This window comes from Aulostomus chinensis, chromosome 20 (assembly GCF_037954235.1).
Source record: "Aulostomus chinensis isolate RoL2024-O1b breed Wild chromosome 20, RoL_Achi_v1.0, whole genome shotgun sequence".
Lineage (NCBI taxonomy): Eukaryota > Metazoa > Chordata > Actinopteri > Syngnathiformes > Aulostomidae > Aulostomus > Aulostomus chinensis.
Genome location: NC_141339.1, coordinates 5,495,426 through 5,508,358, shown reverse-complemented (window position 1 = coordinate 5,508,358; position 12,933 = coordinate 5,495,426). Strand labels below are relative to the sequence as shown.

The 12,933-nt window shown below is 41.3% G+C and overlaps 1 protein-coding gene, 1 long non-coding RNA gene and 3 other non-coding genes across 5 annotated transcripts in view; 1 reads left to right on the top strand and 4 right to left on the bottom strand.

Annotated features, from left to right (window-relative positions):
* Positions 1-3,473, bottom strand: part of enah (ENAH actin regulator) — a 139,262-nt gene extending 135,789 nt beyond the window's left edge. The window contains exon 1 of the mRNA XM_086188985.1: positions 3,094-3,473. Within this exon, the coding sequence (XP_086045111.1) occupies positions 3,094-3,098 (5 nt within the window). The 5' untranslated portion in view covers positions 3,099-3,473. The remainder of the gene's footprint in view (positions 1-3,093) is intronic.
* Positions 3,474-8,057: 4,584 nt separating this feature from the next.
* On the top strand, positions 8,058-9,539 carry LOC147242554 (uncharacterized). The gene is made up of 3 exons (XR_015110679.1): positions 8,058-8,396; positions 8,523-8,714; positions 8,815-9,539. It is a non-coding gene; the product is annotated as an uncharacterized LOC147242554 (long non-coding RNA).
* A 642-nt stretch (positions 9,540-10,181) lies between these two features.
* Positions 10,182-10,254, bottom strand: trnav-cac (transfer RNA valine (anticodon CAC)). The gene has a single exon. It is a non-coding gene; the product is annotated as a tRNA-Val (tRNA).
* Positions 10,255-11,828: 1,574 nt separating this feature from the next.
* Positions 11,829-11,901, bottom strand: trnav-aac (transfer RNA valine (anticodon AAC)). The gene has a single exon. It is a non-coding gene; the product is annotated as a tRNA-Val (tRNA).
* A 412-nt stretch (positions 11,902-12,313) lies between these two features.
* trnav-uac (transfer RNA valine (anticodon UAC)) lies at positions 12,314-12,386 on the bottom strand. Its single transcript has one exon. It is a non-coding gene; the product is annotated as a tRNA-Val (tRNA).
* Between the last annotated feature and the right edge of the window lie 547 nt (positions 12,387-12,933).

Genomic DNA, 12,933 nt, shown 5'->3' with positions numbered 1-12,933 from the left:
TCAATAAAACTCAAGCAGCGACTTGCGATAGTGGCTAGATTTTTAGCATTTTAAATCAACATTATGACTCTATCTTAAAAATAACCGCTTCAAAACTTTTAATGGTAGAATGACTCGTAAGAGGGGAAAGGCAGCTCTCTCATTCCCAATCTGCAGACCAAATTCGTGCATTATGTAACTTGCGTTGAGTGGTACAACGACCGTGAAAAGTGCAGTCAGGGTCAGATTCCACTACAATATGATGTTTTTTTTAAAATTCTAAATCATTGTTTGGCATTGATTTATGATAGTTTTGAAAGACACCGTTTCATCTTGATTGGTTAACATTTGTGCGTGCTTGACAGATCAGCTGTTAGCTACATCAGGCAGCAAATAAGGGTCAACCTTGGCTGGCACATGACAGCATGGTGAAGAATGTCGCAACAGTAGAGCCAAAAATGTGTTCTTTCTTCTGTCATAGTCCTCCCATGTTGGTTCTCCTTAAAAACAGAGTCTCTCCAATAACAAAAGGGCAGTTAGACCTCTTCCACAGACAGTGCACCAAGTGCAGTGAGCAAAACTTGAAATCTAAAACTTTTCTGTATATACAGCGAGTGATGTTGCGGTGCAAAGAAGGCATGAGAATACTTTTTATGGTGCTCGTCTTTCTCCTTCTGCAAATTAGTGGTGTCTCAGTTATTTATTCATATAAGTTTTAACCATTTCCTTTCAACTCGGTCTGCATCGATGATACCTAATTATGCAAATGAAAATTAAAAAAATCTAGTGACCAAGTTTAGGCAAGGCAAACCAACCTGTGCAATAATGTAAACTCTATTGCAAACGATTTAGAGCAGGAACATCTGAACAATAACTGCTGATACTGTGCCAATATTATCCTGCATCCCTTCAGTGGGTCATGGACTTAATCAATATTGTTTTACATCATTCTCTGATGATTTTACGTATATTTATATAGATGTATTTCTTCAAGATTACCACTTTAAACTAGTGCTGTTGAGGAGGTTTGTCCTCATTTTAAATTAGCCTCATACAGATTCCATTAATGCCATACTTGGATCAGATAACATGACTGGTTGCAGTCCAACTCACGCTCACGAGGTCCAGACTTCATGTAACCTGGCCTGCACTCCTGTCATTCATCTGTGGCGTCAACTGCAGCGCCGGGGAGGCACGAGGCCTTTCCACGGTTGTCAAGGCTTGTTACCATGACACTTCACAGCCCTGTCACCCTGCTTATCTAGCAACTCAACATAAGCTGACATCAGCGTTATGTGCAGCCTGACACAATGCAGGAAAGTTGTCTGACCGCCATTATTTATTCATAGACATCCTCATCATTTAGGAATGTGCTCCAGCAAGGTATCGTTGACCTTAACAGATGGGATACAACTACCAGCATTTCTCTTCCTAAAGTTCAATGTAGTCATAGTATTTCTGGATTTGATGAATTTTTGCATAAAGGTTTGTGCGTCCTTCCTCTGATCAGCACAACTCCAGGTGATTGTCAGTATGTTCACTATTGGGCCGTTCAAACTTGAAAAAAAAAAAAAAAAAAACTAAACTAAACAAAACAAAAAATATAGAAGCTTTTGTTTACCCTGACTGGCTGAACTTGCCAACTATTTTTCACCAGCAGGGCAAAGACAAGAAATATGATTGGATATTGCCTGCTGACAATCATGAAAAGTTCATCCGTTACAATTGGTCCATGTCATGGAGTGACTTGTAATGTTTAGAGAACGCCTGACACCATGTAGCCATGAAATGTCCTGCATGAGTCAGCTCGGAGCAGCTGGGCCTGCCACTCACTCACAAACACACACCTGTTACACCCTGCAGACACACCAATAGCTCCCATCTGGACACACATATCTCCATTTGACACAAAGGAAAACAACTTGTTTCTAACACCATTTCTTTTCAGCCATCAGTGGTTTAGAGTGGCTCGATTTCAGCTGCTCCAGATTCAAAAAGATATTTGTCCAAAAACCAGCAGTTAATGAGAGAGGAGGAGGAGGAGGAGGAGGGGGAAAATTAAGGAGATTAATGTAGACAAGAAAAGTTAGTGGTTTTCATTCTAGGACATGGACACAACATGCAGCTCTTTAGAAACAACCAAAGCTATTGTTAACCACAGTTTGGACGATGGAAAGATTCCAACAGCTGGATTCGATTAAGGACTTTCTTAAGAGGGGCAGCCCCATCCACATTGCATGTCTCAAATTGTAACACACAGAGTTGGATCACAAATGAAACAGTATCAAGGTTAAGCATTTCTATTATAGCCTTTTTTTCTGGAATAAAAAGGAAATAAAAGGAAAACAGATGCTTTTTGCTTCATCAGCAACCTCAGGCATTCTCAGAACACATTCCTGCTGCTTGGGATCATTCTTGCCCTTCAAAAACATCCTACTGGCCATGAAACAAAGACCTGTTACACAACAGCCACACACATTGCTTCAAGTTAAACACCTGATCCCAGCATGGGTGCACCCGACCTGATCCGGGCACACTATCGCCATTAGTTTTAAAGTTATGCCGTCCATACAGCTCTGATATGTGTGGACTTTGCATATTAGATGGTGGGCGTCTACAAGGGCAGAGGGGTGTATTTATCAGTCTTTCTCCATGTCATTTCCCATCTGATAGAAGTCCTAGAGCTGCTTCGAGGAGCGAGTCAATGTGTGTGTGTGTGTGTGTGTGTGTGTGTGTGTGTGTGTGTGTGTGTGTGTGTGTGTGTGTAGAATCAAATAAATGCCACCCCATCACCAGTGCTGACAGATAATCCTTCTTATGCAGTAGAGTGGGAGTACAGCAGCAGCAGCGAGCAAACGCCATTCCAAACCCATCCTCGTCCACAAACGCAGCACACTTACAGAGAAGCGCTGAACAAACCAGTCAGTGTAACAAATCTGTCTTCCACATCTACCGACACGAGACTGCGTGAAGCTCCGGCATGACAAAATACTGTTGGAATACATTCTGTCTCAGTTGTAGTTTTCCTCCAGGCTGCTTTTCCATCATGTTATCGCCCACCTTCTCAACACTTCTGTTGTTACTTCATATCTGATACAATTAGGGTCTTCTTACCTCATGGCGAAAGTGTTGTCAGGCCAAATATATCACAGCCCACTTGGGTATCGACGACGGTTGACTTGTGTAGTAGTTTTCACAAAAGTTCGCCGCTTGTCTCACGGCTACAGACGTCGAGATGAATGGGACTCGTATCAGGAGGGTTCACAGTTTGCAGGCTATCCGGTAAAAGTACAAAAATTTTTTTTAAAAAGATATGCGACTTTTAAAACCCAAACAGTCGCGCCCTACATGGTCTATCGCATCGCAGCTCCGCTCCTGGTGATGAGTCACTGGGAAGAAAGTGGAAAATCGCTGTCTTTATCGAGTTTTTTTTTGACGCACTTGAGTCGGAGAGATGCGGCGCTGTGCCGCTCCGATGCCGGTCTGCTGCGGTTGTGTGCAGGCTGCAACATGTGCTGCGTTCAAGGACGCACAATATTATATCCATTTAGATATGCGCAATCTCTCTCTCTCTCTCTCTCTCTCTCTCTCTCTCTCTCTCTCTCTCTCTCTCTCTCTCTCTCTCTCTATCTATCACACGCACACACACACACAAGAAAAAATCGGAAAAGCCAAAACCACATTATTTCTAAATAAAATGTTTATTTGAAAATTTATACCCAAAGAAACCTCTTTTTTTCAAGTGATTTTTATGCAAAGACACAGATCTCAAAAGATTCTTGTTGTTGCACTTTATAAAGATGACAAAATTATCCAGTGATAAGCTGTTGCCTGTTGGGTATTTGATGAAGTTAACCCAAGCATACAACATCTGGGGGCTTGTGATACACAAACATACATTTTTTTTTAACATCGTGTCATAATTTGGAATATGTAAGAGTATTTTTAAAAAGGATATTACAGTTTTAATTTTTCCACTGGCAAACTGAATGCTCACGACATAACTGAGTTTTTGCTGATGCATCGTTTCTATGCCCAAAGTATGAGATACTTCAGTTTCCTATTCTTCATGAAGGCAGCAATTGGGACGTAGCACGCACAGGTTGCCCCTGACAACTAGACCGGATCCCTTGCTGTGGGTTTAACATGATGTGATGTGGAAGAAAGCAAAGGAGACTGAAAATATGTTGTGTTTTGTTACGTTATGTTACGCTGTGTTATGTTATTTTATGTTTTGTTATGTAATGTTTTCGCTGTTCCAGTGTGTCTTTCTTTTTCTTTCTTTTTTTTTGCAGTTGGACCAACAAAGACAGTTTTGCCATTTCAAGGTGCAATGAGATTACATATTATGTCAATAGCAACAACAAAATGTGATCGATATTAGGTTTGAAAAACCTAGTATTTCAAAAGCATTCCTTGCTGAAAGGAATAAAGTTCTGTTTCATTAGCAACAATATTCTGTAATAGTTTATCAAGTTTATTAAAGGAAATTTAAAAGTTTGAAAAAAATCTTTGTTATCATTAACAAACAATTATCAATATCATAAATATACAATTATCAATACAATTCAATACAATGCAATTTTTTATAAATGAGGTATTTGAATGATTGGACAGTTCATATTGAAGACAGTTGAGTGGTCAAACACAGGAAATTCATGATGATTAAAATTTATAAATAAACCAGCTAAAAAAAAAAAGCCCTGGCTGTCTGATGAGGCATCAGGATGTATCTGCAATGGAACAATGCAGGGGACAGTAATGCACAATAAATGACTGTACCCTTAAGCTGTTGTGGCTATGCGCTGGCATTTGTCAAAAAACTCCGCTACCCCTGCTGGTTATCCTGAGGGGATTACAAAAGTGATTTCTGGAAAAAAAAAAAAGAAGAAAAAAAAGAGGCAGAGGCTATGAGCTATTGTTCTTTTACATAATTTCACTGCACTTTGATGAGAATGTTTGCCTTTGTGAGAAGAGCAAACTGATTTCACCAACACAAAACCATTTCAGTGTTTGAGCATGCAAGCTGTTTGTTCTGTGTAGCACATGAGCCTATGGGTAACAGACTGTTAAAGGTTAAATTCTGTATTCAAGTTGAAGACCAAGTGAAAGCGGTTATTTTATAATTAAGAGTAAGTCAGAATAGCTGTTTTTGCATTGAGATGTCTTATAGATAATTTTCAATCTTTTTTTGTTGTTCATCTGTGCAACAAACAAGCTGTTAGAAATTAATATCTCCTTCCAGAGGAATTGTATGACTTCTCTGACATCGTTTACACACCAGCTCATACAAACAATGTCTTGCAGCAGCATGGTGTTTCCATATCAAACAACTTCTTTCATTACTTCTTATTCACATGAATTTAATAAATTGCAGTTAAACTGGGCAGCACAGTGGTGCAGTGGTCAGCACTGTCGCCGCAGCAAGAAGGTTCAGAGTTCGAGTCCTGGCTCGGGCACGGGATCTTTCTGTGTGGAGTCTCCATGTTCTCCCTGTTCCTGTGTGGGTTCTCTCTGGTACTCCAGCTTCCTCCACAGTCCAAAGACATCAAGAGGGGACAGGGTTAATTTGATACTCTAAATTGACTGTAGGCGTGGCTGTGAGTTTGAATGGTTGTCTGTCTCTATGTGTTGGCCCTGTGATGGACTGGTGACCTGTCCAGGGTGAACCCCACTTCTCGCCCGAAAGCCGCTGGGATAGGCTCCAGCCTTCCGCGACCCTTAATCAGGATAAGCAGAAGAAAATGGATGGATGGTAGTTAAGCTGACACTGATTGTTAATTTTGCATTCAGAGTTCAGTGAATTACAGCAAGATGCGCAATTGCATGATACTGAATTAACTGTGTGTGTGTGTGTGTGTGTGTGTGTGTGCGTGTGTGTGTGTGTGTGTGTGTGTGTGTGTGTGTGTGTGTGTGTGTGTGTGTGTGTTGGGAGTGATAATAACCCTAACTCCTTTATCTGATGATATCTCATTTCATTCTAAAAAATGTTAATTAGTTTTGAGTCAGTCTCTCAGGTGGCTGAGCAGCAACTGACTGAGGTAATGATGAATGAGGTGTCAGCACACAAACCCACTCCTCCTCTGCTATGATTTCTGGAACACCGGCTCAAAGGGACAGGGAGCTCTCTGCTCATCCACACCTGATGTTTATATTAATGTTCAACAGCATAGAGCACAGGTTTAGCTCACTGCATTTACTTATTAATACAAAATCATCATCGATCTTCCAGAAAAATGTAAATGAAAGAAGCTTGGATCATTGTCCAGGAGAACCAAGAAGACAAAAAGAACATGTGAGGATACCTTCCCTATTTGAATACCAATATCCATCCTAGCAATAATAAAATAAAAAAGTTTTCAATCACATCAAAGTTTCAAGACTATGCAATTACACAGAACTGATAGAAATGTACAACCTGAAGTGTAACTGAATTTTTGTTGATAAGTTGATTAAATATAATGAAATCCATGTGGAGTGGTGAATCTTTTCAATTAAAATATTTTTAGAATGATAAATCAGATTTTTACTGATGTTGGTTGTAACAAATACATGGTCCTCTGTATTTCAATGTATATGTATTGGCAAAGGGAGTTACATTTTATGCTGACATTCTTCCAGTCAGTGCTTTTTTCAGTCTGACAAATACAAAGAAAACCCTCAGTCTGAAAAAATACCTGAACTTTATCTGCCATCTAGTGTACACACTATGAAATAACATTACCAGGTCATACTGGCTCACAGCGTCTTCTCAAAACACATCACAGGGAGAAAAAAAAAGGGATTGCTGAATTCCTGCCTGCAAAACAAATTTACCCTCGGGTACAAATAAAGAAACCTTGAACCTTGAACCTTGAACCTTGGATAATTTCCTTAGTACACAAAGCACCAGTTATAATTATGCAATTTTGAAGAGTATGAATTTGCTTTCACTGAGTCGTTTTGGGAAAGGATGATTCATTTGTATTTACAAACCATTGGGAAAACTTATTTAAACTTATTTTCACTAAGTACTGATCAATTATAATGACAGTACATCCTCTCATTCTTTTATGTCTTTATTTAATTGAAATTGTGACAATAGAAGAGAATGTTGGAATATTACATCCTTTTAAACCCTATCTAACTTTCATTTCAATTTGCAACATGCTTGATAAAGTTAAGGGTGTCAGATTCGCAGGCAATCATTTCACCCCTGACACCACATGTACTGGACGTAGGGGTAGTAGACTTTGACTGTCAGAACAAAAAGATAAGCATATGTTTAGAATATTTAAGTTTTGTAAGGCAATGAATGATGGTACAACATGCCTTGTCAATAGAAAAGGGAAAGGGAAGTTTGGGGTTCCCTGCCAGAGTTGCTGCCCCTGCGACCCCATTTCAGATATGCATTAAAGATGGATGGATGGGGTCCGTTTGTGAAAGCAACCACAGTGGTTCCCTTGGTATGAGAGTCTCTATCTGATACAACATTTCACCACTGCATATAAATTCTCCCCTTTTTTACCTCCAAATTTGAGTCATTTTTTTATACTGATTGATGACTGGGCCTTAAAACCCATCATCAAGGTGCAACATTCCCTGTAGTGTCTTCTTCCTCTTTTTCCTTCCCTTTTGTGCACTGTTTGGTTTGACTTTCTTTCTACTGCAATGTCTTTCTTCTTTTTGTATTATGGTACATTTTAACACAAATATAATTGAAAACAGTACAGTGCTCTTAAATAAATGATTTGTCTGTTGATATCACAATAAAAATAATGGGATTTCAGAATTTTTCAATGTTCTGTTGCATTGTGTATATATGAATGAATTTCAGCACCTGTGAACTGAAACCACAGGGGGTTTTACCATGAGCACAAAAATGAGAAAGAAGTTTTAGAGGAAGCATTTACAAGTACGGGTAAATACTGTGATTGAAAGTAGGTGGCAAAAAAATGAGACAAAGGCACACATCTCCTATAAACTCGATAAGTGGTGATGTGAGCCACCCAGACGGTGTCTCTGTAAGAGCAACGTTAATAACAATATGAAAGCTTAGATGAAAATCAGATCAAAGTAAGAACTCAGAAACCAAGTCTGAGATCAAAGATCAAATATCAAAGAACACAGAATTCTGACACATTAAAGGAACTTATAACTAAGCTTTATCAATAAAAAAAACAACATTTCACTGTTATTCGTGTATTATTCAACAGAAAGTTTTTTCACGGAATACAAACATATCTTCCTCGTTTCACCGAGGTCAGCCCATGAAACGTTGGCTCCGCTCCAAGTCTTCCACCTACCAAGTGATGTCGTACCTTGGACAGGGTACCTTTGGCCAAGTCACTAAATGTATTAAGACAGCCGACAAACAGACAGTGGCCATCAAAATGATCAAGAATGAGGGAGATTATACGACAATGGCTCTAAACGAGGTAGGAAAGCACACTGAGGACACTCTTCAACCACACTTCTGATAACAGTTTGCACAGGGAGTTCAATAACATATGAACTGACAACTTAAAATCCTGTTAAAAATCCTTTTTTGCATATATTTTAAGATTGAAGCCTTGAAGAAAATCAAAAGCCTGGACTCAGAAAAAAGCAACCTTGTGAAATGGCATGGTCATTTCATCACCAAAGAACATGTTTGCCTTCAATTTGAACTTCTTGATAAAAGTCTTCAGCAGCTAATGAAGGACAGAAAGTACGAACCCTTTCCTCTGGAAGAAATACGTCCTACAGTCTCTCAGGTATCTTCTACTGTGTCCTGTTCTGCATGAAATAAATAGTTAAGAAAGTGGTTTCTGATGGAATATTTTTCACCTTGTTTTTTTTTTTATAACTTTTCAGATTACAAACGCTCTTCATCACCTGAAGTCTATTGGGACCTCAAATTAGATAACATCATGATGGTCAATCGGAATGAGCCTTACAGGCTCAAGGTCATTGACTTGGGCCTGGCCTTCGAGGTGTCTGCTGCCAAGGTTGGATCATATATTCAGACCACAACATGAGGGTGTGGAATATCATGTTTTCATTGTAGCATGAGCGTCCAAAAGAACTGGTTACTTCTCTGAGCTGGTGCAAGTCCAGTATTTCCTCTCTTCCCCCACCACCACATCAGCATCAACACCAACTGTAGGTACTTCAGAACTGGATATGGCTGCAGCCCTGTCTCTCCCAAACCTCAGCTTCCTCATGATCCTGGAGTGAATGACATGGAAAATCAGATAATAAACACAATATACAATACAATTTATGTTTTTCAAATTGTCATCCCCCCCTCCACACACACACACACACACACACATACACACACATACACACACACACACACACACATACACACACACACACAAACACACACACACACAGAATGACTGTAAATCAATGTTTTCAATGTCTACATCTATAGATACGACTATTCAGATCATCCTATGGAAAAAAAAATATGATGGAGATTGCAGTAAAAAAAGTACAGTTGTCTTGCATTGGAATATATCTAATTTGATACTGTAAACTTTGATAAAAAGGACAAGGACAAAGGATGAATGAAAGGAAAAAAGGAAGACTGGGCAAGAGTAAATTCACAAGAATTAATGCAAATTGCAAAAAATGAATAAAATAAGTTATTAACGTCACAAAAGAGAGAAGATATAATCATTATCTAAAATATTTAAGGGACATTCTGAGGTCAAGAATCTATTTATTTAAAAAACTTAAAAATCTCCTCAATATTTGCTTAGAGATTTTAAAGAAAGAAAAATGCGGAAAATTTGACCAATAATTTTTGTCGAAGCATATTTATCCACCTTCCATCTTTACACTTATATCTCCTGCCACCTCCTTTGTTGTTTGTCATGTAAATTGCCAAAAGCTGAAACTGCAAAACCAGTATCACTTATAAATAAATCGAGTAAATGGGGTTATCTTATCGTGAGATTACAATCTTGGCAGGAAAAGCTGAGAGGATGAAACATAGAAGTAAATAAAATGGGACCCAAAAAAAATGCATCTGTACTTTCATCTAAAGAGCATTTCTGAAATGGCAGTCAGAATCAGCTCTGTCTTGAAGCTACTCGCCTTGCTCCATTGTTGGTCAATCATCCATTTATCTACCAGACCTCAATATCTCCTTAACAGTTTCTGGGCATTTGGTTGAGGGAGTCAAAGTCTGATTTGACCAATGACTTTCTGCAAATGTGAGGGACGGAAGATGTTTCCACCCGGTTTCGAACTGGGGACCTTTTGTGTGTGAGGCAAACGTGATGACCACTACACTATGGAAACTGCAAAAGGTAAGCGAATGTCCATGTGGGTGATTTGCAAGGCCTTTTCTTGGTCAAGCCTTCGCGAAGTCGGGGTGCCACTTGCTTTTTCAGCTGTGGCGAGGAGCGCTGGACCAAATGACAAACAGTGCTCCTCGTTAGTATAGTGGACAGTATCTCCGCCTGTCACGCGCAAGACCGGGGTTCGATTCCCCGACGGGGAGTAGGCAGTTTTCTGCCACCTGCTTCTTGGTCAAAAGTGACAAGAACCCAAGACGGGCGCTGCGACTGACACTTACGTATCCTTTCATTGCAAATCTACAGCACGTGTCCTCGTCTTTGCATACTGTTAAAATGGCTTGTGTGCTTGGTCCGCGAGACTTGAACAATTTGGATCTTTGTCCTTTTCTTGGCGCGAACATGTAAAACGCTGCAGTTTCCACCCAGGTTCGAACTGGGGACCTTGTGCGTCTAAAGCGAACGTGATGACCACTACACTATGGAAAAAGGTAGAAGCAGGACCTTGTCTACCCTCACGGATTAGCCTATATGTTTAGAATCACCATACGCTGCGTCCCCAATGCCTTGATCGCATAACTACAACTCCAAATACGAAACATAGTCACTTTCTCTGAAGCGGTGAGCACAGGCTTCCCTGCCGAGGCCACTGATAGAACTTGTCACTTGAGCGGTCAGAGGGTCCCAAATTCCATGGAGGATATTAAAGTGGTGGAGGTTGTTGCATGTTCTTTTGATCCTAGGAGATGGATTGTCTTCGGGCTACAGCCCCTTTCAGGGCAACCGAAGGACAAGTGGTCAAGGGGAAATGTCCAGGCAAAGCAGGACTCAGCAAGGCCTGATGGACAGTCATGCAGAAACATGAGTAGCCTCTCTCAGAAGAGGGATGTTGCTGCACTTTCCATGTCCCTGGGCTGGTTCTCCCCATTGGGACGACACAGACTTGCTTAAGGGGGGTTGCCTTCCCGCACAGCGTCAGCAACCAAACAACACTCCCCGAGACTGGTTGGATTCTCTTGTTTTGCCCCAGGGTGAGAACCACTTTTTTGGTGTGGGGATGACTCCTTGCGATTACGCGTCACGGGGCAGGCTTACGGGCCGGAGTGTTCTGCTCTGTCTTTATCCACCTTCCACCTTCGCATTCATCTGTCCTGCCACCTCCTCCTGCCCATTTCTCTTCCCTTTTAACCATGTCATGGGACGTTACGCTCACTCGTGTCGGTCTCTACTCCAGTCACCGGATGACATCCGCCACTTATACATGAATCTCGTCCATGAGGCTTTTTTTCACGTGAGATTACAATCTTGGCAGGACAGGCTGAGACTATGAAAGATAGAAGTAACTAAAATGGGATCCTAAAAAAATGAATCTGCACTTTCATTTCAAGAGCAATTCTGAAACAGCAGTCAGAATGAGCTCTGTGCTTATGGGCTGGCGACTTGCCTTGCTCCATTGTTGGTCAATCATCCATTTATTTACCAGACCTCAATATATCCTGAACATTTTATGGAAATTTGGTTGAGGGAGTCAAAGTCTGATTTGACCAAAGACTTTGTGCAAATGTGAGGGACGGAAGATGTTTCCACCCGGTTTCGAACCGGGGACCTTTTGCATGTTATGCAAACGTGATGACAACTACACTATGGAAACTGCAAAAGGTAAGCGAATGTCCACGTGGGTGATTTGGAAGGCCTTTTCTTGGTCAAGCCTTCACGAAGTCGGCGTGCCACTTGCTTTTTCTGCTGTGGCGAGGAGCGCTGGACCACATGACAAACAGTGCTCCTCGTTAGTATAGTGGACAGTATCTCCGCCTGTCACGCGGGACACCGGGGTTCGATTCCCTGACGGGGAGTAGGCAGTTTTCTGCCAGCTGCTACTTGGTCAAAAGTGAAAGGAACCCAAGACGGGCGCTGCGACTGACACTTACGTATCCTGTCATTACGAATCTACAGCACGTGTCCTCGTCTTTGCATACTGTTAAAATGGCTTGTGTGCTTGGTCCGCGGGACTTGAACAATTTGGATCTTTGTCCTTTTCTTGGCGCGAACAAGTAAAACGTTGCTGTTTCCACCCAGGTTCGAACTGGGGACCTTGCGCGTGTAAAGCGAACGTGATGACCACTACACTATGGAAACAAGTCAAAGCAGGTCCTTGTCTACCCTCACGGATTAGCCTATATGTTTAGAATCACCATACGCTGCGTCCCCAATGCCTTGATCGCATACCTACAACTCCAAATACGAAACATAGTAACTTTCTCTGAAGCGGTGAGCACAGGCTTCCCTGCCGAGGCCACTGATAGAACTTGTCACTTGAGCGGTCAGAGGGTCCCAAATTCCATGGAGGATATTAAAGTGGTGGAGGTTGTTGCATGTTCTTTTGAACCTAGGAGCTGGATTGTCTTCGGGCTACAGCCCCTTTCAGGGCAACCGAAGGACAAGTGGTCAAGGGGCAATGTCCAGGCAAAGCAGGACTCAGCAAGGCCTGATGAACAGGCATGCAGAAACATGAGTAGCCTCTCTCAGAAGAGGGATGTTGCTACACTTTCCATGTCCCTGGGCTGGTTCTCCCCATGGGACGACACAGACTTGCTTAGGGGGGTTGCCTTCCCGCACAGCGTCAGCAACCAAACAACACTCCCCGAGAGTGGTTGGATTCTCTTTTTTTGCCCCAGGGCGAGAA